This window comes from Anas acuta, chromosome 5 (genome assembly GCF_963932015.1).
Source record: "Anas acuta chromosome 5, bAnaAcu1.1, whole genome shotgun sequence".
In the NCBI taxonomy this organism is placed as follows: domain Eukaryota; kingdom Metazoa; phylum Chordata; class Aves; order Anseriformes; family Anatidae; genus Anas; species Anas acuta.
In genome coordinates, this window is record NC_088983.1 from 51,780,885 (window position 1) to 51,803,321 (window position 22,437).

A 22,437-nucleotide genomic window follows, 5' to 3' on the forward strand; every position below is an offset into this window, starting at 1 on the left:
TTGTCCCCCTGTGCTCAGCTCTGGTGAGGCCGCACCTCGAGTCCTGTGTTCAGCTTTGGGCCCCTCAGTACAAGGACATCAAGGCCCCGGAGTGTTTCCAGAGCAGGGTTACGAAGCTGGTGAAGGGCCAGGAGCACAGGTCCTGTGAGGAGCGGCTGAGGGAACTGGGATGGTATAGTCTGGAGGAGGCTCAGGAGAGACCTTATTGCTCTCTACAACTGCCTCTACAACTCTCTACAACTAACAAGGAAGTTGTGCAGAGCTGGGGGTTGGCCTCTTCTCACAGATAACTAGTAATAGGCCTAGAGGGAATGGCCTCAAGTTGCACCAGGGGAGGTTTAGTTTGGAAATTAGGAGACACTTCTTTTCGGAAAGAGTAGTTAGTCATTGGGATGGGTTGCCCAGGGAGGTGGTGGAGTCACTGGGGTTGTTTAAGGAAAAGTTGAACTTGGTGCTTAGGGACACAGTTGAATGGGTGACATTGGTCGTAGGGTGATGGTTGGACCAGATGATCTTGGAGGTCTTTTACAACCTTAATGATTCTGTGATTCGAAGGGTAACTATGGGAAAAGAGAAATAAGAAAGAAAGAAAAAAAAAAAAAAAAGAGGAGTGAGCAGAAAAGTGACATAATACTTAAAAGGCTGCAAAAGGTAAACAACAGGTTCCTGAGCAAGCACGCACACCTGGAAAAGGAGCAGGGTGCCCTGGCTGCTAAGAGCAGGGCCAGGCAGACCTCACAAAATGGCGGCAAAACACTGAGGGGGAAAATGGCTGCCCAGCTGGCAGCAGGTGAGGGGATTGTCCCCCATGGCCTGGAGGGGCTGGCTGGGGACACCGGGCATCTCTGGGGCTGCAGCTGGGCACCTGAGGGCTGGGGACAGCCTGAAGGAAGCTTCCAGAAAGAGAAAACAGGAAACTGAGGGGCAGCTTATCACCGGAGAAAGTGAAAAATGGTCTGGGAAAGAGGGGAGTGGCTGCAAAAGTGGGAACTGATGTGAGATATCTTTTTTTTTTTTTTTTTCTTTACAAAATAAATAAATAAATAAAGGAAACCAAGAAACGTCATCATCTGTTGGCTCTCTCAGCTGAAGACCAAAATTAACAGCACCTACGGGCTACCAGAGTGGTGGTGCCATACACCCTCTTACATCTGCATGATACAAAAGGGCCTGATTTCTACCCAGGATGGATTTCTCTCTCAGAGAAGCCTCCCATGCCACAGGTCTCCCTGTCGTTTGCTTTCCTTCCTCCTCAGGCAGGCTGAAGCTGTGCTGGAGCCCCACGAGGCTGCACACCCACAACACCCACCACCTTCGCAGGGTGCCACAGCCCCCCTGGCGCAGCTTGGAGCACCAAGTCTTCTTTGTGTCGCCTCCAGACCCTTGGCAGTCGCCCTCTCCCTCAGACCAGTTTCTTAATCGTGCCCCTTTGGGGTCTAATCGAGCACTCTCGACGCCCCCTTTCTGGAGTCGGTGTGATATGTTGGGCACCACCGATTTTATGAATATATGTGTGTATATTTTGTGACTGTATACAAAACATCCTGGTTCAAGCCGAGCTCCCCCCAGCCGGTTTGGTTTTATTTTATTATTTTATTTCATGCTATTACGCCGGCCCTGCAGAGGGCGCCGCGCGGCCCCCCTCCCACCGCGGCCGCTCTGCGCCTCCCTCCTCGCTGGTGCTGACGGCGGCGGCGGCGGCGGCCTCGGTGTCCGCCTCGGTGTCGGCTGTGCCCGCTGTTTTCCCCGTGCCCGCCGCGCCATGCCCACCGTCGAGGAGCTCTACCGCAACTACGGCATCCTGGCCGATGCCACCGAGACGGCGGGGCAGGTGCGGCGGGGAGGCGGCCTGCGGGGCCTGGCCGGGCCTGGCCGCGCCTGGGGCTCGAGTGGCGCCGCGGGCCGGGCCGGGGAGCTCGGCCCTGAGGGAGGGGGTGGCGGGGGTTGTGGTAAAGGGCTCCTGCAGGAGCTGGACGGGGGAAGGGGAGGGTGTTAGGGGTGGTAGCGCCTCGCTGCCTCCTTACGAACGGGCCTCACCGCCACAGGAGGCTTTAGGGGTAAAATCCTGGCACGATCTGCCGCACAGCAGCGCCAATACTAAATTCATCAAACATGGGGATGCCCATGTTAGCAGCTCCAAAATGTTTTCCGTATTTAAAACTAATTCTTTCATAGCATGAGGCGTGCATGCTATTTAATGCTTACCCCAAAAAAAGTAGTAAAAGTGTTTTTTTATTATGTTTTTGTCAAAATGTACCTAAATAGGAAAGGAGCTCTTTTTTTATCTAGCAGTGGGTTGTTAACCACATACTGGTACACAAGGTTATGTGGACAGTTCTTTAAGAAAACAAATAACAGGGTTTTATTTGTTGTTGTTGTTTGTTTGCTTTTAAAGTTACTTTTTTTTAATCCAGGTTTGCTCACTTTGTGTGACCGTCCCCCCACCACTGCAGGCAGTCCAGCAAAGACAGCAGCTTAGAGGCAACTGAAAAATCGAACTAAAATGCTGAGATCTGGGGGGAGAGGTGCAGAATAAAATAGATGCTGGTAGCATGCTCTTTAACAAACTCATAGTCTTTTATCATTTTCATGAGTGTGGGTACCTCTCAGAAGGTAGGAATAGGAGTGTGAGATAGATGAGCTCCAGGATAGCTGAGAATGCTGCTCTTGGCAGGATCAGTGCTGGATGGCTCCAAACCTCTCGGGGTAAGAGCAGGGCAAGTTCAGAATGATGGTTCCTGGTGTGCTCTCCTGGCTTTTGTTTCTTTACAGCTTATGGGCATCCAGAGTCAGGGAGAGACTCTTTGCGTTCATGCTAGGATGTTCTTCAGCAAACTTCTCTGGCACTTCTTTTATCTGGTTATATTTCTGGCAGATGAATGTTCTATGCCAAAATGTTCTGTTACTTCATTAACCTTTATGAACAAATTACCTTCTTTGAACTTGTCATTTCGTAATCATACTTGATGTCTAATTTTTGCATTTTGAGAAGCCATGAGTAATTGTCCCTTATTCGTTGATTTTATCCCACTTACGATTTTATTATCTTTTAATATCCCTATGAATGTGATTTCTCGCTGTGAGAAGCCATAGTCACGCTGCCTCAAAAAGGAAACTTTGAACATGAGAAGGGCAGGGGACAACCAGAACTATGACATTAAGTGGAATAATGTAAAACAGCAGAAATACTCAGCTCCTGAAAGTGTTTCAGTTGAGAAAGGAACAGAGGTAGGATGAGTATACCTCATTGGCAGAATGAAGGTGAGAATGTCAAAAAAAAAAAAAAAAAAAAAAAAACTACCAGGAAGTGGTTTAGAATAATGAGGAAGACATACTTTGTAACAGCTCGTTAAACTTGTCATGGTTGTTATAGAGTATAAATCAGTCAAAGAGCTGATCTAGAGTAATTAATGGATTAGAGGTCTATTTTTAGTCTGGGCTTAGGACATTCATATGTTACAGATTGGGAGGAAAAGTGCAAAAATAAAGGATTACTCATTTTCTGCACTTGCCTACTTTTTTCTTCATTGCTGCTAAGGAGAAGATAAAACAAACTTCTGCCTGAACTGTGTCTTAGGAGCAATTAGCAGTAATACAAATTAATGGAACACGGGCTGCTCCAAGCTACTCTATTTCAGTTGCTGTTTGGACACTTTTAGGTTTAAGTAATTTGTTCCACCAGAGGTCATTCTTAATGTGCACTCTCAGAACCAGTAGCCATGATAATGCGCATTTCATTGCTCGTTTGTGCTGCTGCGTTCCTGCCCGTGCTGTTGAGCGTGCCATGAAGGCACAGCCGCAGAGCAAACTGGATGAATTTATTCTAAAGTTTCAAGTTTTGCATGCACAAAATCAGAAGTGCCTGTGCATCTCTAGCTGGAGCTGCTAGAGAACTTGCCACTCTTGCTGAAGTGTTTATTTCTGTACTTCAACTGGAGATTTATTTCTTGTTGTTTACTTATTGCATCCGGACTCTGTTAACAGATGTGTTAAGAACTCCTTTACCCCAATTCAAGTAAACTGCTCAAACATGCCAAAGATGCTTTAGAGCAAAACGTGTTAAAATCACTCATGATTTGTTCCAGTGCAGATGCTGGGAGAGGTAGCCTCTGCTTAAGAAACAATAAAAGAGCAGACAGAAAGAAGAAACTCCTTGAAAAAATGCCTAAGCGCAGTGAAGAAGGTGATCGTGTAATTCCTTTACACTAATCTAATCACAAGTTGTGTGCAAGAGCTGTTAGCCCTAACAGTTTGAACAGTAAGCACTTGAACAAGTAGAGGAACTGAATAACAGTACAGTTGGTAGAGGCAAATTTTACTAGATTAACGAGATTGTATTGCTCTGAGAGAAATGCGCTTCTTTGTATAAAGCTTGTATAATATAGTTCACTGAAATAGATGCAGTAAATGGGAGAGAAAAAAAATCCTTTGTCTTGAGATTACCCCAAGATTCTTCTATTTGTGTGTTCTGTTTTTCCTCTTCTAGCATAAGGATGCTTACCAGGCGATCTTGGATGGTGTGAAAGGAGGTGCCAAGGAGAAGAGGCTCGCAGCCCAGTTCATTCCGAAGTTCTTCAAGCATTTTCCTGAATTAGCTGACTCAGCTATCAATGCCCAGTTGGACCTCTGTGAGGATGAAGATGTTTCTGTAAGAATAAGGACTGGAAGCTTGTATCAAGTTGATACATTCATTTATGTTTTGCTATTCCTTTTTTTGTTGTTTGCTTTTTCTGTTTGATTGGTTTTGGTTTGGTTTTCCTTAACTTGTGTCTTTTTGGGGGGAAGGGGAGGAGGAAGGTTGGTCTTTGGAAAGCTGAAAGACACAAGCATGTTAGTGTATTCCAGCAACAGAAAAACCTACTGTGTGATGTTATGGGGAGATAAATCCATTTTCGTTGGACTTTGCACCCCCATCATTGATCAGTGGCCTATCTCTGCAGAGAAAAAAAAAAAAAAAAAAAAAAAAAAAACAAAGCTTAGATACGGTTTCTTTGAATTTCTTACATTTTTCTTTTCAAAGCACTTCATGGTAATGGATTCTAATAAATCTTGCTAGGGACAAGAAAATTTCATTTGTACCTGAAAACCAGGGAGTTGTTAAAAGAATGTGGTCTTTTTCTGGTTTTGTTGTTGGTTTGTTTGTTTGTTTTTATCAAACTTCATATGGAAATAGAATTACCTGATTTTTTTGTAATTTTTTTTTTCATGCTGCTGACAATTTCAACAGATCCGGCGCCAGGCAATTAAGGAATTGCCTCAGTTTGCCACTGGAGATAACCTTCCCCGGGTAGCAGACATACTGACCCAGCTTCTCCAGTCAGGTAGGAGACATGGGTAGTTTCTCGGCTGATCTCCTTGTGCACACCTAGAAATGTCTGCGGTTTTGTTCTGTAAAACATTTTATGTTGATTCATTAGTTTGTTACAAAGCAGCTTGTCCCAGTGGAATTCATGTCCTGCTTCTGTTCTTTCTCACCTCTTTATATTTGCTCTCCAGTTATGCCACTAGTTTCGCTAATTATTCAGATCTAAATTAAAAATCTTTTTTTTTTTATATCTCAGACTTTTTTTTTTCATTCAAGTTGTCTAAAAGCATTTGTAGAAGAAAAAGATACGCAGTTACAGTCTACAAGAAACTGCCTTCTAACTGAGAGCTATTGGATTTCTAATTCAGAAACCTTTAAAAAAAGGCTTTTTCTTTGATGCAGTACATTTTCTTGTACAAAATACTCAGTTCCGAATTTAATGTACAGTATGTATTTTTTATATTTCAGAATGCTTTTGAAGTGCTAAATATTACATGTTCAAAATTATATTAAAAATGCATGCTTCAGTCTCTACAGATTTGCTTCTCAGAAGAAACATAGTTTTTAGGAACATGTACATTTCTCCATTTAGTTCAACGAGAATTGTTTCGTCCATCTAGGAATTCTGTAGATTAGAAAGAAGTTAACTGATTTACTTTAATCTAGTAAGAGTGAGCTTGTTTATTCAACTGTTCCTTACAACGACCAAACACGCTGAATTAAAACGATGCTTTAGGTTTTCAGTCCTATCAAGTTTGTAATACCGAAGCTATGGGGGCAAGAGGGGGAAGATGAAATGACAAATCGTTTTTTCTTTTGCTTCCAGCTTTCGTAATCATGGGTTTCTACTTCTTTGGTCTAATAGTAGTTTAAGTACAAGTTGTGTTATTAATAATGCTGAAGATAGAATCCTTCTTGTATGATACCAAAAATCTTTCTGTGTTTCTATGTTTGCCTTTCAAGGATATGTATGTGATTTTTTTTTCTCTCTTCAGATGATTCTGCAGAATTCAATTTGGTCAACAATGCATTGCTCAGTATCTTTAAGATGGATGCTAAAGGTAAAGGACACCTTTTTCTTTAGATGTCTTTTATTAATACTTCCCAGTCTCACAGCATGAGAGCAGGACCCAAATTTGTATTTTAGTACAATGCAAAAGTTAGAGACATACTCATTGGTTTGTTTTGCAAATGATACCGAAATTCTCAATAGTTGAGCATCTGAAATATGCAGACCAATAAAAGTATGCAGTTTCTTTTGTCAAAAGACGTGAAAATTATCTTAAAATATTTTGTGGAGTCTTGCAATAGGAAATTGCTTTCTAATGTGTTGAAGGCTCGGCTCCAAACTTTTAAAATAATTTGTGTTACCTGATTTATTCTCCATTCAGGGACTTTGGGAGGCTTATTCAGTCAAATTCTTCAGGGGGAGGATATTGTGAGAGAGAGGGCCATCAAGTTCCTCTCTACAAAACTGAAAACCCTGCCGGAGGAGGTGTTGACAAAGGAGGTTGAAGAGTTCATATTAACTGAGTCAAAGAAGGTAAGTGTCTTAAATTTTTTCTTATCAACAACTTCGTTGTGGCAGAGGCCCACAACTAGGTAAAATGATCCAGATTTGGTCTAAGGAGAGCCTAGTGAAGGAGAATCCTCGATCTGCTTGATTCCCTCAATCTATTGGCTATGATTTTGTCATGGTCCAGGACAGTGTTCATCAGCCTCCAGTCCCCAGGATGCTCAGGGCCTTCGCAGCTGGGCAGTTCCACAGACAGCCAGTTCCCTGCGTGTGCAGATTAAGGGAAGTTGGTTCATCCCACGTGCAGGACTTGGCGTTTGTCCTTTTTGGATTTCATGAGATTCCAGTGCATTCTCTAAGCTGAAAAAACACAAAAAGTATTAAGACTGTCAGTCAAGTAGATACTCATTTAGGATTTATTCTGCCTGAAACATACAATTTTGTTAAATAAAAAATTTTGTCCTAAGGTTACTGTTGAAGAAAAATGTTACCTATGCAGAACATGATGGCAGTTAGTTAATTTGGAGATGCATAGAATTATACTGCATGTTTTTATGGGTTCCTTTAACCTTTTTGTTTTTAAATAACTAGAAGATAATTTAATTATTAGATAACTGCACACTTCACCTTTTCAAATGAAGTAGATTTGACTTGGAGGCTTGCAAATTATCACGATGGAATTATGTTTTCCGATGTTTTACTAAGGTGCTGGAAGATGTGACAGGCGAGGAATTTGTTCTGTTCATGAAAATCCTGTCTGGGTTAAAAAGCCTACAGACAGTAAGTGGGAGGCAGCAGCTGGTGGAGCTGGTCGCCGAACAAGCTGACCTGGAGCAAACATTCAATCCCACTGACCCTGATTGTGTGGACAGACTTCTACAGTGTACTCGGCAGGCAGTGCCACTCTTCTCAGTATGTATTTATTTGTTTTGTGTGAGGAATGTTGTGGAAAGTTAATAGCTGTAGCTCCTTCCTCTTCAGTGTTCTGAATGTTTATGTTTGAGTGACAGTGTACCAGTACTTCTCCACCTTTAGCTTTTAATGTGTTAGATTGTTGGAAAGCACCCCTTGCACCTGTGAATGCAAAGAGCTTTTGCGTATTCCCTGGTCTTCAACATTTTCTTCCAAATTTAAGACGTTGTAGTTAATTATGACAAGATTCTCACACTAGCATCATAATTGTATGTTTGATTAATACAAGTTCAGTGCCAGGCAATTGCAGCATGTAAAGGTCTATTTTCAGGTTTTAGGCAATCTTTTCAGCTCCTGTTGCAGAGTGCCTCTGAGCTTAAGCTACCTGGCAGGGTCTCTGTCTTTCAGAGTTAGAGAGAAGTTCAATAAAGCCTTAAGGTATAGCTCTGTGGTGGGCATTTACAAGGTTGGGAGGGTGATGGGGGAAAATCATTTAACTCACTCAAACTCAGAGTAGCCTGAATAAAGCGTGATGTTTTTGTTTTTGTTTTTTTTTTTTGCAGAAGAATGTTCATTCCACAAAATTTGTTACCTACTTCTGTGAGCATGTGCTTCCGAACCTCGGTTCTTTGACTACTCCAGTGGAGGGTGTTGATATCCAGTTAGAGGTAAGCCAAGGTTACAATCCGTTTCAATCCTAAGAAATACACATCTGTACTGGAGGAGAACTAGCTACACTAGAAAAAAATGTTTGCTGACCTGAACTTTCCTGACTGAGTGTTGCCTTTTAAAGCATGTGTTGTTTGTCCCAGGCTTTTGAGGCACGGCTAGAGTAAGTAGAGCAGCGTAATCAGCTTTATATTACCATCAATTTTTTTAAGCATGTAGCATTTACTGAAATGTTTGTTGCATGGCTTGTGCTAATTTAGTCTCCTAAGGGAGTGGTTTAATGTCTGCAATTTTGGTTACATTAATCAGAGCTGCAGCTGCAGTTCGATCTTTGTGAGTCTCACTGTGGAGGTGAGCTGTGCTGCAGGCATGAGTTGTCGAGGTTTTTGTTCACTCGTTGATTAATGGTACTTGTTGGGATTAGGCAGCAACACCCATATTTCTGGGGTTTACTCATGTGTGGAGACATGAAGAACAGACTAGGCATGTTCTTCCTTGTATTCTTTCCTGAGGATTACATTTTTTTTAATAACTGACCTCTACTATGCCAACCATAATGATATAATAGTCTCTTTTTAGTTTGAAACGTAAGCCTTCATACATAACTTTTAACACATTAAAAAACAGCTATCCTTGTGTCTAGGTCTTGAAGCTTCTTGCGGAAATGAGTTCATTTTGTGGAGATATGGAAAAGCTTGAATCAAACTTAAAGAAGTTGTTTGATAAGTTACTGGTAAGACTAATTCAATTTCTACTTAAGTAAAAGACTAAAATGAACATTTTTCATCAAAACAAGTTATTTTTATCCATTAATCTATTTATCCTTTTTTGAGTATGGCTATATTGCAAATAGTGTTGTCCGTGATTCGAGGAAAAACATAATTTGCAATCCAGAGCCCTTCTAGATATAGAGGAGGGTACAATGTTAGCTGCATAATGGTTTTTGTTCAGTATACTCGTGGTTTTGTTACTTTTAAAATTCTAAACTGATGAGAGACTCATGCTGGGTTGTATCAAACGCTGCATCTGTGCTGCTCTTCTTAAGCAAAGGCAGCAAGCACTCTTTCAGAAGCACTGGTGCAGTCCATTGTTGCTTTCTGTGGTAGCAGCACTACCATCATATTTCCTCCTAGGCAGGGGGTGTGAAGTGGTGTGAGTATAGGCAAACCACCTGCACCAGGATTTTGTGCAGCACCTGATCCTGTTAGTACAAGGGTGGGGAAAAAAAAGCAGAAATAAAGCCTCCAGTATGAACACTGCAAGAGAACTGCCAGTCCGTATAAGTGTGCCTCACCTGTTTGTTTCTTCTTTCTGTTCATTAGGAGTACATGCCACTTCCTCCGGAGGAAGCAGAGAACGGGGAAAATGCCAGCAGTGAAGAGCCCAAGTTGCAGTTCAGTTACGTGGAGTGTCTGTTGTATAGCTTCCATCAGCTAGGTCGTAAGCTTCCAGACTTCCTCACAGCCAAGTTGAATGCAGAGAAATTGAAAGACTTTAAAATCAGGTAATTGTCTAAGGGTGGGTGTTTGAGTTCTGTTAGAAAGGATGAATTATTAGTGTCTGGATGCTAGAGAAACACAAATCAGATTGGTAGAAGACTATTTCTGAGCATTTTCCTTCAAGGGAGGAAAAAAAGATTACAACTTTCTTTTGCTTATCTTTTGTTTTGTTTTTATAGGAATATATGAAATTAACGTCTTGTTTTAAAACTTTTTAGGCTACAGTATTTTGCTCGAGGGTTGCAGGTGTATATTCGACAGCTTCGTCTTGCGCTCCAAGGGAAAACTGGAGAAGCCTTGAAGACAGAGGAGGTAAGTATTGTGTAAGAATCCTGGTTTTCTGATTGAGCCTTCAGAAGTAACAGTTGGTGCACATTAACAGGCTAACATCTGTTGTAAGCATGCAAACAGATTAAGGGAATAATACTTTAACATCATCACCATTTTCCCTTTAAACATATTTAAGTTGTCTGTGTTTTGGATGACTGATAAGAACTCAGCTTGTTCACTAGTCTTACTTCAGATATGTGGGTTTTATTTTTCTGCATGTACGCTTATAGTTAATTATTAAAATTCAGTTAGCATTAATGAACTTTGTGTTTCTGGATGCTGTCAGATCTGAGCTTACGGGTTATCATTCAAAGTAGCTGAAAACATTGGTAGGCATAGGGGACTGTGATTAAAAACTTGACACCTCATCCCCTTCAGCTTGGGGTGAGTTCTGCAGATTGTTTCGGTTCAAGATCATCAGGAAGGCTTTGGATAATACTGAAGCTCTATTAAGGCTGCGGTTGAGATAATGATTCAGTATCTGATTGGATTATTACTTATCCTGGGCAGTCAGAGCTTTCCTGAGCATTACTTCTGCTATTTTTTAAAGTGGTTCGTAATGGTGTAACTGCAACCTGATAGTGGAAGAATGCGCTTGCTATTCCTGATCTCATCTGGCAGTCTTCTCAATTTCTAAGCAGGAAATTTGCAGTATTGTAGATTTCTGAACCAGTGTTGAGCTGGAAGTAACACAGTTAAGTGTTAGTGCCTGTACGTATTGACACTGTTTTGTTGCTAGTCAGTGCCTTGTGTGTTGGAAATACCAAAAAGCGAGTTTGCCTAAAGAAAAATGTGTATGAACTGCTAGTGTTAAACTTTTTAAATTGCACTCTTGTTTGTCCATTCTTTTATAGACCTGAGTGGATGTCAGATTGGTGTGTGGTGTGGCCATGTCACTAGTGATGTCATTGTCAATGTGCCACTTCTGGAGGAGGGAATGAGGAAAACTTACTGTGCAGCTGCACAATATTGTGCACTTATTGTGCAGCGTCACAACTGATGCTGAGTTCTGCAAGCTAAAAAGATCTTTTAGTTTTTGGTAATTTTGTTAAGCCACTCTGCACAACCATATGTATTTCATATGTGCTCTGTGTCTTTGATTTGAAGGAGGAAATTTTATATGTTGGGAAAAATTGAGATTGGGAAATACACTGGAACATTACAAGCCACTAGCTAGTACAGAACTGCTGAAAGTCTAAAAAACAGTTGTCACTTATTCTTGGAAGCATGCACACCTTTTACTATTGCTACAGTAGTTCAGTGAATAGCAGTCAGTTTAGTGTTACAACTTCATGGAATGCAGCTGGTATAATTTAAAGTAATAGAAGGTATTCAATAGTGGTCTGTTTTGTTTTTTTACAGAACAAGATCAAAGTGGTTGCCTTGAAAATAACAAATAACATCAATGTTTTAATCAAGGTAAGTATTAACATGATGGAGTAAATTCACAAAGTAGAGAAACCTACAGAGGAAAAAAGGAATAAATCTGAATCAACTTGTATTAATAAGGTAGTTTTTGTTATTCAGCTTAGGATGCTGTCTGCTTCAACTGTACCTGAAGCAGAAATAGATATGCAGTTTAAACAAACTTCTGAGCATTTGCTGCTGTTGGTAGAGGGTGTCAGGGCCCTTCTTAGCATCAGCAGTTAGGAGCAGGAGCAGAAAACCTTGCTTTAGGGGTCTCTGGATTCTGGCTGCGTTGTCTTTCCCTTCTATTTCCCTTTTCTGCCATGGTAGGGAGACGCGCGTTCAAAGAGGTGCAAGTAGATGGAAGAAGGAGGCAAAGCAAGCCTCCTGTACAGACCTCTTTTTTCCGAAGAGTCTAGGAGAGATGAGCTGTAGAAAGCCATTTCTATCCATAGCCCTTGAAACCTTTTGATTTCTGCTAACCACCTTTTAAGAACTCCACTGGTTTCCCTACTTGGCCTGTATTCCTTCATTTCTCATCTCCCATCTTCAATACATGACCATGAATTAAACACTGCCTATGCTTTTGAGAAGCCTTTTTTATTTTTAACCACGTTAGCTGGGATATCAGATGTATAGCCATTGTAGTTCATTAAAAGATGTTTTACATGCAGAGGTAGAGAAAGACTGTGTGTAACTGCAGTATAAGTAATTGCAATTACTACTTTGATAGCAGATTTCATTTGAATTTCCTACTAAAGTATATGGAACTAAGACAGCAAGGTAAGACAGTTGCCATAGGACTTAAAAGGTTTTGGTTTTAAAATTGTTGGAAAGTTAAGTGCTATTCTGGAGTCTCTATAGATACCTAAAAATTTGGAGTACAGTTGACATGGGTTTCATGTTAAATAAACTGCCCAATTTTGTCTCCACAGGATCTCTTTCACATTCCTCCTTCTTACAAAAGTACAGTCACACTGTCCTGGAAACCAGTACAGAAGGCAGATGCAAGGTAAGAGGTTTTTCATGAAAAACATAGATAATATTTATGTATAAAAATATAAAATGAAAAAAGGGGTGTTAGCTTCTGCTGTTCGCAAGATAAATATCTCAAGCTGCGTATGGATAATGTATACGGTGTGCATGAGCTAAAAGTTTCACAACCAAAAATAACACCCATCCTGAAAGGAATTAAGGCTGTGGTATGATACTTTAGTCTTGCTTTAGGGATGCAATAGACTGAATTAACTGGAGATTAGCTTACTTCCTCTTCTGAAGTATTATTCTGGGCATCTTCATTAGCTATCACTAGTTTACAACTGTTGATCTTTGAGGCTGAACAGCTGTTGTTGCTGTACTTGTCACCACAGGGGTGAAATGATCTGTTTTTGTTTTCTTCCATCAGTCAAAAAAGAACAAGTGAAGATACAACCTCAAGTTCACCTCCAAAGAAGGCTTCGGCAGGACCAAAAAGGGATGCCAGGCAGATATATAATCCTCCCAGTGGAAAATACAGTAGTAACCTGGGTAGTTTTTCTTATGGTAAGTTAAGCAGCTTGGAAAAACTTTTTCTAGTTAGAGTTGTGCCCATGGTTCTCTTTGTAGGTTAATATGACCTGTATTTTAAGGCTGTACAGGAAAAAAAAACATGGGCAGGGAAAAAGGGAGTTTGATAATACTTTCAAACAAATCCCAAGAAACCTTAACAAAATGTTTTGTGCTTTTTTTACTCTGATCAAATTTGGTTTTGACAAAGAGAAACAAAAATTTTCCACAGTACACAAATAGTTTGCGTGGTATCCGGCTATGCTTAAGATCCTCAATTTGTATATAGTGAGATACCAGCCCAACGAAGAAACTTCAGTATGCTGATGTAACTTAAGGACAGGAAACGACAGGCTGACAAAGTTGTGGTTTGCCATCAGTTTTATGAAATCATTAGGAGTGAGTCAGGCAAACGTGAAGATCAGTGTGGTTTTATTGGACAGAAGGGTGAGCTGCTGAAGTTATTTACAGCTCAATTTTCAGTTCTGTTAAAATTGATTGGTTCAAAAGTGGTTCTAAAATAATGGGAGAGCCCTGTATCATAGTATACAGGAAGACTGCATTTAGCTTAGAGAGGCTCTGTTGCCATTGTTTTACACTTGGTAGGGTCTGGTGTCCATCAGGGTGCAACTCGGAGATCTTGTAATAAGCAAGATTAACCTCAGAGACTTAAGTCAGCCTCCAGTTATTACTGTTTAATTCTGATCAGCATGCATGAACGTGTATGAAAAGTTTTAATTTCTGTTTCAGAGCAAAGAGGTGGTTTCCGTGGCGGACGTGGAAGAGGCTGGGGAGGACGTGGCAATCGTAGTCGAGGAAGAATCTACTGAGTAGACCGTTGTATCTTCCCCGGCCCCAATGGGCTAACGTAAAAGTACTACTCAGCAAAAGATTGCTTGGAATATTGTTTCCTTCAAGGACTGCCTTCCACTAGGACTGACTTAAATGTTCTTTATACCTTTGTATGTATGATCTACTTTTCTAACGGACTACAACTTGTCCATAGTGAAACTACAACTGTATTTTTGGATGCTTACAGTCAGCAGTTTTGGGTTCTTATTTTTGAAGTGTCTTCAGGATTTATTCAAAATTGGAAAAGAGCATAGATGTCTTATCAAAAGCTACATCTTAATTGTTTGTATATTAACCTAAAAATCAGCTACTGCATAACAAACTATGTAATTGAGTTCGTGTATTAAGTAATGGACAGGAAAGGCATGATTACAGAGATACATGTCAGATAAGCTTAGCAGCTGAAGTAATCCTTTCCTCATCTGTAACCATGTTTTGCAATATGTGGAGAAGAGTACCATTGCTAAATTTGATTTTATTTACTTACTATAATGGACTTGACTGAGAGACATGCTGGTTTTCTGAAGTTTGCAGCATGATTGGAAATTTATTTTGCTTGTAGCATGAAGCAGTCCTTTTCCTTAGAGATGTGGAGAATGTGGTGTTTTCTTTGTTTTGCACATCTTACTCTTCTCCGTGCATTGTAATGCAAAAGTGGTGTTTTGCAAAAGGAATTCTTAATGTTGAATATGAATATGTGCATATACTTATGCCATGAAATTACAGTAAATGAACAGGAAAAAAGGTAATAATGAATAGAATTATTTCAGGAATGGATAAAGATTGATGCAGTGATTAAGCTTCATAGACCGGAGCTGGAGCGTAGCAGTACCTGGCTCTTTTCTGTGTTTTGCAGATTTCTGGGTTAGTTGGCACTCAAGGATTGTTTTTCAGTTTCATTTTGTCTTTTTACCAATACAGTTGCATTTAAAAATATATAAATAAAATTGTATTTTGGGTAACATTGAAAAATTCCAGCATGTACTTAAATTCAAGTGGAAAAATTAACAATTCCATGCTATTTTTTTTCATAGCAACTTGGGATTATTATTTACTGGTATACACCCAGAAAATACAATGTAAGAGCACAATGCTTTTTTTTTATTCTCACCACTTAAAATTTTTACTTCTCAGGTCACTCAACATTGTAAGGGGGTTAGCTGGTAGCAAAAAAGAAGTTGGGGCAGAGGAAGACAATTTTTAAAAAGTGTTACAGGGCGTGTTGATGTAAAATAGCTTAGGCTTTAGAAGGATGAAGAATTTTCTTACTCTCCTTTTTTTTCCTGCAGCCATTTGATATCCACACACACATGCCTGAAAGTGATGTTTTGCCACCTAGTTCCATTTGTATTTGCTTGTAAATCTGATTCAGGTGTCTTCATTAACATTGACATTTATCACTGCAGTCAAAAGGACAGAATACCAAAACTATGTTGAAGTTAGAGAAGTTGTTGACTAAATTTTAAGTCTATTCTTGCTCAGCTCTAGAGCAGTAGGCAGCAAACTTTGGACATTCCAGGACATACGAGCTTACTTTCTATTTCTGATTACGTGCCAGCTGCTGAACTCAGATTTGTCACTAAAACCAACAAACTTGGCAAAGAGTTATCAAGTACAAATTCAAGAGATCAAAGTGTCACTCTGAAAACAGGGAATGGATAGGTAATAGGCTTCCATTGAAGAAGAAGAAGAAGAAAAAAAAGACATTTTGCACTTGTTGCTATAATTTGTGTTTTTAGGGGATTTAAGAATGTTATCTCAAAGCCTAAACGTAGCTTGTATTTAGACTAATAACCAGGTACTAGCAGCTTGTTTTCTCACTGAGTTTTGAGTGAGTTTCCTGTTTTTCAGAGGTGATGTGCAAAGTTCTTGTAGCCTCAGAAGTAGTTAGAAATTTTTTCCCTACTTTCATATTTAATTTTAATGCAGTGAGTTCTTGTGGAGACACCTGTTTACCATCTTGTTGAATTGTAAATGTTCCCTTATGCTTTTGGAATAAATTCATTTTGTAATTTTGTTTGGCTCATTGTTTCACAGTTACTCTACACCGTGTTGTGGTGGCTTAGTACGAGGGTGCTGCGGTACCTTTTGTTTTAGTGACTTGCTCCTTAGGTTGCTATAGATGTATTGAGCTGTTTGCCACCAGGAAATACTTATCAAGACTGTGTTAGCTGTTTCAATTTCTGAGTACTTCAATTTAAATGCAAAATTATGGACAGTAATTGAAATAATCAGCAGAAGTTGCATGTCTAGTAGATCTACTATATTTTATTTGGGAATGTATCATGTGAAAAGGAGATGTTGTCGTATTCTATCTCCTAGATGTTGACAGTGCAATAAAATTCATTAGTATCTTAACGATAGAGCACTAGTGGCTTGGAGTAACAACCTCTTTTATTCGGTGAAACGAGCAACGTGCTACGGCGCAAACTTTGCCAGCAGTAAGTAACTCGTATCTGTGGGATATATGCTTAGTGGGATGCAAGCCCTTAGCGTTGTTTGATGGAACGTGTAGGGTTTGATTTTAATTGTAGGCGGCCCCTGCAGCGCCTCAGCGCGCCCCGCCCCGCTCCCCCCTCCCAAAATGGCGGCGCGGGCGGATCCGGTTCCGGGTGGCGCGGGCAGGCCGGGACCGGGGGAAGATGGCGGCGGCTGCGGAGTCCGGGCGGGGCGGGCTGGGGCTGGGGCCGGGGCTGAGGCGGGCGTGGGTGCTGTCGGGCTGGGCGCTCGGCCTCTGCTCGCTGCTGGCCTCGGGGCCGCGGCCCGCCGCCGCCACCACGCACTGGGTGGTCACCGAGGACGGGAAGATCCAGCAGCAGGTGAGGGGGCACGGCCGGGGGGCGCTTGTGGGGCAGGGCTGTGTGGCTGCCTCCTCCGGCAGGGGCTGCGCCTCACGGGCACCAAATGGCCGAAAAAGATAACGCCGAGTTGGGGTTGGGCCCTCTCTGCCTCTTCCATCCCGCCCTGGTGCAGCACGAAGCTGTTATCGTGGTGGATCTGATTCTGTCTGCAGCTGGAGGGGAAGAAGCAGCAGCCCCCACAGCAGGCTGTGTGGTCTCTCCCCGGTAATTTTTATCCAAAATAGAGCAGTGCGGAGCGCTGAGTGTCTGTAAACATCCTTCTGAGGCACTGCTGGTGGGGTGTCTCATCAGACAGCACTTACAGCCCTGAGGCAGGTGGAACCGGCTTCCCCTAAAGGACCCCCTGCTGCCTCTGTCAACCTCAGGCGCCGTCCTGTGGGTCTGGAGCTGTCTGCACAGGTCTGAGCACTCTCTCACCCTAATTAATCGCAAATTAATGAATGACAACGTCTCCAGTGTTGTTTTTCCTTCCTTTTCCACTTTACATAGTGGAGAAGTGATGAGAGCGTGTGATAATGGCCTGGAAGCATCTGCGTGTGTATATTAATTGTATATTATCAAATTTGGCTGAAGCGTTGATTTGGATTATTGCATGAAAAGCAGCTGTGACTTGGCAAAAATCTAATTAGCTGACATGACTTGAGAAATCTAATTAGTTAAACGCAGCACTGATTTTAGGAAGTGGCTTTTTATGCCATCAGTTAACTGATGGGACGCGTGGAAGCTTCCCCTGTAGGATTGCTGCTCAGTCACCATGAGCTGCTCCCTCTAAGGACAGCCCCTGCCCGTGCCACCCGCTGCTCAGCACAGCCCCAGCCTGCCCCAGGCCTCCCTGCAGCTGCTAATTGTCCAGAGAGCTTTTTGCAGGAAGGTGTGGTTCAGCATCCCTTACGGTTTTCCTTCTGGCTTTTGAGAAAAAGGAAACGAATTTGTGGGTGTTGCCATTGCCAGCCCTGCAGAGCACCTCTGAATTTTGCTTTTTCCCCACTCATTTGTATTTTGGGGAGTGAGAAGCCCGGGTATTTTCTAGAGTGGACTTGAATGTTGTTTTAAATGCCAAAATGTAATTACTATTTTTTTTGCTGCTAACTGTTGAACCATAACAGAATACTTCCATTATCCAGCAAGGAGGAATTGTCTTACGTGCAGTGGTAATAGCATGATTTGTAATTGATTTATTATCAATTCATTGATAGAACCATTGAATTCCAAAATATTAGAGCTGTTCTTTTAATACTAAGACCTAAAATTTAAAACTAAGACCTTAGCAAAACATAAGCCTAAAACTTCCCCTCAGAACATCCTTTTGTTTTATTTTTTGGGGGTGTTATTCTTCATTAAACTGATATTTATTATAAGAGGTTGTCTTTTTATCAGTACAGTTTACCCAGAAAGTATGACTGAATGGCTTTTTTGTGCGTGTGTGTGTGTTTTCAGTGGGGCTTTACGTTCATTTTGCAAGCCTTTGGGCTGTGCAGCTTTTTGTGTTTCTCTACAGTGTCTGGGGTTTCAGCTTCTCAACGTATGTGGTATGCTACCTGTCACCTTACCTTTAAAATTTTAGTCCTTCTAATTCATCTATTGCTGTTTTATCAAAAAATATTGTCATGTCAGGTTTCTCTGTGGGACTCTAGACTCTTCCTCAGAACTTCAAAGTAATGATCCATTCTTGCTGTTTACGGGGCAGCCCGTGTTTGAGTTTTGGAGAACCTTATCTTCCTGAAGGCAGCTGTGTAAGGGAAGGCTCGCGTTTGGAACAAGCTTCAGCTGCTGCTGGTTTGAGCACAGTAACCCGAAGAAGATTGCAGAGTAACACTGCCTGCCCTGCAGCTCAAAGCAGGTCGCTGAGGGCCCTGCCCACCTGAATTTAGCATCTAGAGATCCAACAGCTCTGTTGGGCCGTTGGACACCTGGTCCTGTGGACAACTGCTTTCAGAGTGAAATCGTTTCTAATGATTTCATTGATGAAATTAAATCATTTCTTTTCTAATTAGAATTTCGCTTGTAGCAGCTGGTGTCTGATGCCTCTCACTGTGGCACCTCGAGAGGAGCTTGGCTCTGTCTTCTCTGTGCTCTCCCATTTTGAAGCTGAAAACAGCAGTAATGCCCCCCTGGGCCTCCTCAAGGCTGAGTCAGTCCGGTTCTGTCAGCCCCTCTGTGTGCTGTGTCCAGGCCCCTGGCCGCTTTGAACGGGCTTTGCTGGGCTTGCTCGGGTGCATCGGTGTCTGTCTCGTGCCAGGGACCAAAAGTTGAAGCTGATTTATTCTCACAAGTGCTTTTGCTTTCCTCACCCTGCTGGTCCCAGTCTTGCCACCGCAGCCCAGCGGGCAGTTGACCTTCATTGCTGCAGAACTGAACGCTGCTAACAAATCATCATGATTTTTTTTTCCCCTACCAGAACCCAGATGTCCTTTTCTGCAAAGCTGTTTTGTGTACGGCCAGCCCCAGCGTTTCCCGGTGCAGGAGGCTCTTCCAAAGGCTTTCTGCTTGTCCTTGCTGAATGGCCCGATGGTTTCTGCAGCTGTCCCTCTTACAGCAGCCCTGCCCTCTGCCCTGCCACCCCCGCCCCGCATTTGCAGAGGACACCAGGCTTGCCGACGTCCTTTTTTTTCCCCAGTGTTCATGAAAGCACTAAACAGTGTTGGCCCCACTATTGATCCCTGCGAATGCTGCTCGTGCCCAGCCACTGCTGGACTTTGCACTGCTGATCGCAGCCCTTCCAGCACAGCAGCCTCCAGCTGGAAGTGGCTGGTGCTGTCCGGTGACTCAGAGTCGTGGTAGCTTTTATATTATTTAATTTTGTAAGTATTAGCTTTCTCAACCTCTGAAATGCATTTTAAAATCGTCACCTTTTTGGAGCAGGAAGGGCTTAATCTTCACGTGGACTGCTTAGGTGTATCTGAAGGCAGCCCATGTAATTGGTGAAGATACGGGCAAAAAGCTCAAGTGATAGCAAAAGGCAGCCGCTCGCCCTGTTAAATGATTCACCAGCTGTAGATGTTCAGATAAGCACCAGTGACAAGTGACTTCCCTGCAGCTTGTAGTTTGCTGCAGTGAATTTTGTTTTCCTTGTTACCCAAGTGCGCTGTGGATGAGGAGCTGGAAGCAGAAGTTACAGCTCCTGGCCTCTGTACAAAATCCAGCAGCCTGGCTCTGTTTGAGGGATGGGTTTTATATTATGGCCCCCCTCGTAGTGCAGTAAGAGTGTAAGCCTCTGATATGAGACCACGTTGTAGTGAGATTGACTTCTCTGTGGCATCAGACAGCTTGCTGGCTGAGACTTCATACGGAGCTCCTGGTGGTAGAACAGCCTGACAGGAGGCAAAACAAGGCCAACCCAACATCTTGCAGCGTATCACCAAGATCCCGTCTAGTAAATGGGAATGCCTGCTCGGAAGGCCCTGCTGCTCCAGTTTCTGGCGAGTATTTCTGAGTGATGAGGCAGGTTAATTCCCAGCACTGCATGCAACGTTTTGTTGTCTCAGTGCACCCTCACCAGAAAAGCCTTCAAGCCATATCTGTTGCTCTAGCAGCTGTTTGCAGGTCACATCTTTCTCTGAGTCGATTCCTATTCCTTTTTTTGGCCTGAGTCCTCCTTCAGCTGTGTGTTCCTGCAAAGCCAGGGACCGAGTCATTGTATCTCTAGTGAAATTACATCTGCGTGGTGCATGTGTTTGAAAACCTTTTCGTTTCACAACTCCCAGTGTAAAGTTCAGACTAACATATAACCGATTTTAGGCTGTGCTTTTACGATAGCAAGGAAAGTGGTTGCTCCACAGAAGCACCAGTGTACTTCAAGAGGACAGAGGAACTTAGCAGAGCGAGGACAGGTTAAATATGGTGCAGCCAACGGTTTCCATGCTCATTCTCAGCTTTCCTGGCGGACACTAGCTGCTGTCAGGCACCAGAGACCTGACATAGCAGAGCTGAGGTAGGGTCTTCGCAGAGGTCACGTTTGGGCTTGGTAGAGACGATTAGAGCCGAGCACGTTGTGCTGGACTCCAAAAAGTGCCTTTATGTGGACTGCTATAAACACTGGAGAAGTCAGTCCGGAGTGACTAAACTAAAAGTGGCAAAGAGCTCCCAGACAGATGGCTCAAAGCAGGCATGAGGAAGCGTTGCCAGGAGCAGAGAGCCTCAGGCAAGGAATCTGAGCTGGCCGAAAGTTGTTTTGTTTTCATGTGCTGAAGTTTGTGAGGAGATGACCAGGAGAACGGCTTGAAGGAGCAAGGCTCTCAGCCTGTCCCGTGCTGAGAAGACCAGCCCCTCAGTAAGCGACATCTGAATCTCATGGGGAGAGCCGTCGTGTTTGATTCCTGCTTAGTACAAGAAGAGGAGCGTTACCTATTAGGTCTTCATTTGGTGACGGATTTGCATGTGAGTGTGTCCCGAGTTGCAGCAAGGCACGGTGATTCACGGCCGGCTTTCAGGTTAGTGAGTGCACTGCTGCTGTCAGTCTGACTGCATGGGTACGCCAGCAGGTTGAGATGAAAACAAAGGTCTGTGCATACACTAAAACTAGAGAAAAAGCAGCCACCCGAAGCCAAGGAAAACTGAAAATCTAGTGCAGGCAAACAGAAACCAATTTTCTGCTTGCAGAGCATCTTCTGTGCTACATTCAGCAGTCGCTCAGTCTCATCTTGAAAATGGCAGGTGGGTGTTTGCTTCGCTGTTTCTCTAAGGTTGGTTTTCTTGGCCATCTGACCTTGTTCTTGACTGCATTTCTTATTCTGCCAAGTCTGTTGTGTGCTAAACAAAACAAATTGCTCTTTATTGCTGGCGTGTGTGTAATGCAGAGCGCCTTCCCTGACGCAGTCTCCAGCACGCGTGCCTCTGGATGAGCGTGTACAGAGAGACCTCGGCTGGAGATCGGTGTGAATCCACCCAAGTTTGGGACTTGTCATCCAACTGCAGGATGATGACCTGAAGCATGTTAGACCTCACGCCTCCGTATCCTCAAATTTGGCATCCCAGCCTCTTACCCTGTTTCGTGTCAGCGTTAAGTGTGAGGCGGGCTGACAAGATGATGCCCATCGACTGTTGGAACCCGATGGTTGTGTGGTGGAGGCTGTGCCCGATGCCTGACAAGCTTTCCCCCATTGCAGGAGCTTCACAGCAAAAAGCACGAGTGTGCAGGAAGGCCCAGGGAAAGCCAGAAGAGCAATGTCAGCAAGACTGTACAATCCACTGGCTTTCCATCTAGCTGATTTATTTTTTTTTTGAATGTATGTAAAGCCGAATCCCTACCTGTTTTTAACAAGCCAGTTGAGAAATGAAACCCATGCTATGAAGTGCCTGCCCTAAAAATATAGCATAGGATAAAGTTGTTCATTAACCAGCAATGCCTAATGGGTTGTGTGTGGGTTGGCGCTGTTGGCTGATGAAATTACTACTCAATATTAACATGTTTAGGTATCTTGTAAGAGTGTTTATCTCTTCCTGTAGTTTGACTAACAGAACACAGTGTTTTTAGGATTTGGCAGCGAGCAGGCAGCAGGAAGCAGTCTGCCTTTCTGAAAACAAATTCTTGTTTATTGCAGA

At 42.7% G+C, this 22,437-nt stretch overlaps 2 protein-coding genes and 1 long non-coding RNA gene across 3 annotated transcripts in view; 2 read left to right on the top strand and 1 right to left on the bottom strand.

Annotated features, from left to right (window-relative positions):
* LOC137857771 (uncharacterized) overlaps positions 1–22,437 on the bottom strand; it is a 374,251-nt gene that overhangs the window by 174,344 nt on the left and 177,470 nt on the right. The gene's annotated exons all lie outside the window — the stretch shown is intronic.
* API5 (apoptosis inhibitor 5) lies at positions 1,649–16,051 on the top strand. The gene is made up of 14 exons (XM_068684699.1): positions 1,649–1,831; positions 4,487–4,648; positions 5,228–5,321; positions 6,301–6,366; positions 6,697–6,848; positions 7,527–7,733; positions 8,297–8,401; positions 9,046–9,135; positions 9,725–9,906; positions 10,120–10,213; positions 11,594–11,650; positions 12,574–12,650; positions 13,044–13,180; positions 13,934–16,051. The coding sequence occupies exons 1-14, from the start codon at positions 1,763–1,765 to the stop codon at positions 14,011–14,013; spliced, it is 1,572 nt and encodes a 523-aa protein (XP_068540800.1). The 5' UTR covers positions 1,649–1,762; the 3' UTR covers positions 14,014–16,051.
* TTC17 (tetratricopeptide repeat domain 17) overlaps positions 16,605–22,437 on the top strand; it is a 54,718-nt gene continuing 48,885 nt past the window's right edge. The window contains 2 exon segments of the mRNA XM_068684698.1: positions 16,605–16,667; positions 16,669–16,854. Of these exon segments, the coding sequence (XP_068540799.1) occupies positions 16,620–16,667; positions 16,669–16,854 (234 nt within the window). The 5' untranslated portion in view covers positions 16,605–16,619.

Coding starts and splice junctions, on each gene's coding strand:
- API5 (XM_068684699.1), top strand. CDS start 1,763: ATGCCCACCGTCGAGGAGCTCTACCGCAACTACGGCATCCTGGCCGAT. Junction 5,322..6,300: donor GACCCAGCTTCTCCAGTCAG/GTAGGAGACATG, acceptor TTCTCTCTTCAG/ATGATTCTGCAGAATTCAAT. Junction 6,849..7,526: donor TATTAACTGAGTCAAAGAAG/GTAAGTGTCTTA, acceptor TGTTTTACTAAG/GTGCTGGAAGATGTGACAGG.